Raw genomic sequence first — 6,291 nt, forward strand, 5'->3', positions numbered from 1 at the left:
GCCCTCATACACCCTCTCCAAACATGAACACCGTGCATCTCTCCCTCCAGCCTTAAAGTGCCGGGGTGAGAGGCTGTCTTCCCTTTTATTTGAACTGTGTTCCCCTCTGGTGCACACACAACCTTCTCCAGATTGCTCTCACATGTCTAACTCATCTTTGTTCAGTACCTCTGTCACCACAATTTGGCCAAGGACCCACATGTACTGAGCATAGGACCACTTTGGATAAGCCAGACTCATTTTTCCTGACCTCAAAGTTTTCAGAATTTTAGAGGATGATAATTTATACCAACACATCCATAATGTTTTCACATAAATAAATCAGGACTCAGACAGAACTAGTTAAAATGAAAGCAGAACAGGCTCCCTGAATACCCAACAGAGCACCCTTGGGCAGGCTGTTGGGACTTATTTTTCTCAGGATGGGCCTGGTGTAGAGAGGAGGCAGCTCTAAGCCAAGCCCCAGAGCTGGGTATGAATGTCCGCTCTGTACCGTTCTCTGGGGTAAGGCCAGGTGCTTCCTCTGCTTGGAAATCACAACAGCTTTTACTTCTTTTCCAGGGTTGGTGCCAAAAGAAGAACTCAGCACACAGTCTTCGGAGCCGGTGTCGCAGGGAGACCCAAGTGAGTTCACTGAGAGTGGGAAGCCCAGGGACGGGGGTTTTAACATCTCTCTCCTCTGCGCACTGACTTCCGTTGAGACCCACCTCTCTCCTACCACAGATCTGTTTAGCTTCTGTCTTCAGACACTTTGTTCTAAGGAGAATGGAGAGCTTTTGAAGGATTTAAAGTATATTTGTGAGGGGGAGAGGATCAAGGGGGGGGAGATTCAGTCGCTATGGCAACAGGGCAAAGAATGGGAAGGGATAGGGACAAGGGTGGATGAAAAGAATTGACAGGCTGATGGGCAGGAGTGGGGTACCACGTGAGTAATGGAAAAATGGGCCTTGGAGTTAGCCAGAAACTAGGGAAATTGGCAGAGTCAAGAAATAGAGAAAAAGAAGAATCTATAGGGTTGGGGTGGGGCAAGAGACAGGACAATTAAAAATGACAACTGCAGGACTCTGGAGAGCAGTCACTCAGCTGGCAAAGCCATTTGTTGCAAAGCCTGACAGCCTGGGTTCCGTCCATGGTGGAGAGAAGCTGCTCCCACGAGTCATCCTCTGCGCTACACACTGCCAGCATACATGTGCTCTCCCACACGCACTCGGTAAACACATAGGTCTAACTCATATTGTAAAAGAATGACCCTTGTGCAACTGGATAAATGTCATATGGTGAGGAACACAGGTTGGACCAGAGTTAGGGACAGGAAGGCTGTCTATGTCTGCCATTTGCCGAGATATTCAGACCAATAACAAGATCTAATACTTGGCCGAGATGGGACGAGTCAGTCAAATTCAGAGTCAGGGAAGAAGATGACAGTGAGTATACATATTCTGTCATTCTTCATCAAGTTAAAGAGAGAAAAGAACGTCAAATGGATAATAAATTCCTCAAAAGCGTTTAGAGTTGCAAGATGAACTGTGGTTCAAAGCAGAAACTCTATCATGTAGCTGTTACCTGGGCTGTAGATAAGGTTGAAAACATACAGAGGACACACCAATGAGCCTCGCTAGGCAGGGCAGAAAACACATGGGAGTATCACAAAGGAGAGACTGGAGAGAGAAGGAACAAGGAGAAGTGTAGTCCCTTCCAACACCAAAAGAAAGCACTTACGAATCCTCCTAAAGCCACCGCCAGTGTGCTGTCTCACCTCTGCTGTTCGTAATAAACACCTGAAGATGTTCTGAGACCACAGATGCCCATTCCTCACACCCACTGTGTCACATGCTCACTCCACTTTGTGACTTTCCGTATGATCAGATGACCAACATCATCAGCAAGTCACCCTGAGACTCCGAAGCAAAGGTAGAGCCAGAGCCTCCATCCCAGGCCCACTGACTGAGTCTACAGCCAAAGTTACCAGCAGTCCTTGAGAGGGGCTTGCAGGTTATCTTGTGGGAAGTCAGAACACCTGTGACCTGTGCGTGCCTCTGATAGACATCACCCAAAGTTACACAACATGGACCTGACATATTATATAGCCCAAAGCATGAGTTCGTCTCTAGAACTGTACCAAAGTAGCACTGTATCACAGAATTAGGAAAATCAGTGCATTGATTCCTTGAGACACCACATCTGACCTTCCATCCTCATCTGAAACCTTTCCTGTGGCCATAAATAAGACAGCAATACTGAACACCTGGGTCTTAGCCTGCATGTGCCATGGGATAGAGGCCTAGTCATTAAGATATTAAGTTTAGAGGCAGGGACTATTGCTCAGTAATAGAATATTGGCCTAGGAAGTGCAACAAAGCCTTGTGTTTGGTCCCAGCGATAGAAAAAAAAAATCCTGGGAAGGGTAACAAAGGAGACTTCTGTGTCAGCCGTCAGGCCAGAGAGCCAGAAGAACTAAGTGGATAAACTGCTTGCTTCAAAACTGAACACATTGTTCCTGAACATAGTTCAAGATGTAAAAAAATGAGCAAAATGTCCTTGAGGAACCAAACAGATGCTACCAAAGCCAGGTACTATTACCGCAGAAAATAAATGAAGAGGGGAAACCCCGTTGTCCCCTCCTAAAATCGATTTTCCTCTATCTTAAAAGGCAATATTGAACTAATGTGCTGGTGTCTAGAAAGAAAACCTCTGTCCAGGAGTGTTTCTCAAACTTAGGGGTCATAGTTAAAGGCAAATCTGATTCTCTATATTTGAGTGGTTCCCGTGAATCCGTATTTCCCTTATACTGTTGGTGTCGGTGGACCGAAACCCCTGAAGAACATTACTGCCACCTGCTGGCTATAATACGCATTGCAAAGCAAGGCCTAGAAAAGCATTCGTTGACCATCAGAATGAATGAAGTCTTACAGCAGTTCTCCCTGTCTTCTGTTTCATCTCTGTCTTTAGTGTCTTTAAACCACATTTGGATTTCCTTTCTTTCCTGAAATCTTCATCTCAGGGGTTATGCATGAATGTCGGCACCATGGGAGAAACCAGCTGGACAGGGAAGGCTAAAAGGGACCCGTAGACTGGGACAAAAAGCTCCGAGATTTGCTGAAGAGCTAAGACACAAAATAGATGGAGTAGAGGCAGACAACCATCCCTGTGGTCTCTTCAAAACCTCCCCTGGTTTCAATAGCCGTTTCAGCACGTTCTCAGATTCAACTTTCCATCCTCGAATCGGCATCATAACGCATCAAAAATCATTTCTAACCAATGTTGCTTCAAACTTTGTCAGTTCAGAAGCATTTAATATTTGCAACAGCCCTTCCTTGCGTATACCACTTTTGTTAATGGAGAATAGGCAACGCCAGCCCCAAGGAAGCAGTGCACAGTTTAGGGACACATGTGCAGTTTCTTCCTCCGCCCACAAGGGGGTGCAGGCCATTGGGTGTTCTTGGATGCTATAGATCAAAATTCTTTATTCTCCTGTCTCCCTTGGAAATGTTTCTGAAATACTCTTGTCTCCCAAATGCATTAATTCAATAATCCGTTCTTCGTTTTTAAATTAGTCTTAAGGCTATATGAACTTCAGTAAGGGCTTCAGCTCAACAATGAACAGTCAGTTTTATCATACTGAGTCAGTGTCACTGCAGAGGAGGGTATCAAACATGGATTTGCTTGCCATGTAGCTTTTGTTGAAAGGTTGAAGCTGGCCTTCCGCCTGCCATGCCTCCTACAGCTCTCATTGGCTTCCTACACAGCAGAACCACTTTACCCCTGGTTTTACTTTTCCACAGTTTTGATTGCTCATCATCAACTGAGATCTAAAAACAATAAATGGAAAGTTCTAGAAATAAATAATCCCTCCAAAGTTTTGTTAGTTTTTATTACAGTATACAGTCAAATCATTCTGCTTTGTTATTATTTATTGTCAGTCTGTTGGTGTGTGTAACTTATAAATTAAATTATATATATATAAGCTAGATATAGTTTAATTTATATAATATACATTCATACATATAGCTTAATTCATACCAGTGAATGTATATTATATCTAAATATTGTCCATATATATGTGAAAACAACTAAATTATATGATTTAATTCATTTTTTCTCTATCTTTCCCTGAGAGGGAGCACTGAGAGGGAGCACGGAGAGCCAAGCAGAATCACAGCTTCCTTTTCTATCCCTCAGACTGCAAAATTGACTTGTCATTCTTAATTGATGGGAGCACCAGCATCGGCAAGCGCCGCTTCCAGATGCAGAAGCAGTTCCTAGTGGACGTTGTCCAGGCTCTTGACATTGGCCCTGCTGGTCCTCTCGTGGGGGTTGTTCAGTACGGGTAAGTGTAGCTCATGCTGAGCCCGGCTACCACTGCACCCCTAACTTCAAGCCACAATGTGTCCTGAAGCACTGATGCATTCTCTTCTCTAATGTCAATGTAAAAAAAAAAAAAAAAAACGGAAGCAATCCAGCTGCCATTGTGGAAATATGAGCCTTCCCACAGGGAAGCAAAGGTTAATAATACATGCTTGTGAGTAACGCCATTTGCGCTCTCTTGACTGGTATAGACAGTATTTGTTTGTAGGGATTAAGAGTACTAGGTACAAGCCATGAATAAACTGGTTAGGCTATCACCAGTTTCTTTATCTCTAAACAAAGAAAGCTAAATTCCCTTTAGCCTTGACTATGAAGATATTTGTTTGACAGGCTACAGTCTGGATAAGATGCTAGCAGCCACAGTGCTTTAGGTTGTATATTCTGTTTCCTCTAAAGAACCTTTGGCTTTCCACACTGTGTTGATAAAGTCCACCAGGTGATGAGAAAGCCCCAGGGCACAGAGAAGGGGCTCTACCAGTTGGCTGAGCACTGAGCTGACTGATCCTAATCCATCTGGTTATTTCATGAAGGGGTGGTCTTAAGGGGCCATAACAACATTCCAAACCTGAGCTTCTTTTCTGTAATTTGGAATAATATATCAATCTTGGTTCAGATATGGATGTGTTTCTCCCGACAACAGAACCCAGATATGACAGATCATAACCAAAAGAGCAAAACACACATAAATCTCCATTTGTACTCACATTTCAAACAGGCTGTCTGACCAACAGCTGTATATGCTAGCCATAAAGGGGAACTGGCTTCCCATGATGCTTTCCTCCTCACACACCTGTAGTTTAGCCCTTGGAATTGGAAAGCAACACAGAGCTCAGGGCCCTTGCTCCAAAGCTTCAGTGACGGCAGGGCCATTCCTTCTGAATAAAAATAAGCATCCAGTGCTCCAACCTGTATATCATTGTCAGCTGGCAAGCATCCTGGGGGCTACCCGGAGCAGTGCATTAGTTAGGTTGTGATACGAAGACCTTAGCAGGTGTTTGGGTTGCTAGAAACATGCTAGTTACTGTACTTTGAGTTACAGAAAAAAAAATAAGTGAAAACACTTTCTTTGACAAATAACTTATAACCTGTATATTTCCAGAATTAAATTTGAATACATTTGTTCCTCTCTTCTATTTCTGTCAAGAAAAATTAGTAGCTTGGCTAACTGGCACTTATAAATAGTTAAGAGTCAATTATAAATAACCAAACGCTGCAAATGCCAGCAATCAGTGTCTGTGACCTATTGTGTGGTTTCGACTTGAAATCTGGAAGAAAAAAGGAAAAGGCGTCTTTTGGGGTTGCCGTTTTCTTGTTCTCCAAATGTCAACCCATTTTCATTTTGTTATTTTTTTTAAGATAGCAAATGCAGAACAAGCCTTCCTATAAAGAGCACATATAAGTATTTAGTGCCAGATGTCCTAGTCAATTTTATTGGAGGAGTCAAAGCTTTGCTGTGTTAGCTTGCATCAAAAATAGCTGATTTAAACGCTTGTGTGTACCTGGGATTCTGGTGTGGTAGGAAAATAAGGTGATGAATATGTCAAGGGAAAAGAAGAATGACTAAAGAAGTGTTGTGTGCCAACAGGAATGAGGATTAAATAATAAATGTGGAAGGGAAGCAAAAGCTATAGACGGCGGTGTGAATGTAGCCTCTGAGCTATGTGCCTGCAACTGAACTCTCAGAGCAATGGTGATATGAGGTGGCAACAGCCAGGCATGCTTAGCAATGGACGCACTGGGGACAGCCAGGGGTACTTAGCAATGGACGCACTGGGGACAGCCAGGGGTACTTAGTGATGGATGCTTTGGGGACAGCCAGGGGTACTTAGTGATGGATGCTTTGGGGACAGCCAGGGGTACTTAGTGATGGATGCTTTGGGGACAGCCAGGGGTACTTAGCAATGGATGCTTGGGGGACAGCCAGGG

At 43.8% G+C, this 6,291-nt stretch overlaps 1 protein-coding gene across 1 annotated transcript in view; it reads left to right on the forward strand.

The window, feature by feature from the left end:
* Window positions 1-6,291, forward strand: part of Vit (vitrin) — an 89,207-nt gene that overhangs the window by 61,740 nt on the left and 21,176 nt on the right. The window contains exons 9-10 of the mRNA XM_028773420.1: window positions 562-624; window positions 4,180-4,327. Of these exons, the coding sequence (XP_028629253.1) occupies window positions 562-624; window positions 4,180-4,327 (211 nt within the window). The remainder of the gene's footprint in view (window positions 1-561; window positions 625-4,179; window positions 4,328-6,291) is intronic.

The sequence above is a fragment of the Grammomys surdaster genome, unplaced genomic scaffold (genome assembly GCF_004785775.1).
Source record: "Grammomys surdaster isolate TR1022 unplaced genomic scaffold, NIH_TR_1.0 227, whole genome shotgun sequence".
In the NCBI taxonomy this organism is placed as follows: Eukaryota; Metazoa; Chordata; class Mammalia; order Rodentia; family Muridae; genus Grammomys; species Grammomys surdaster.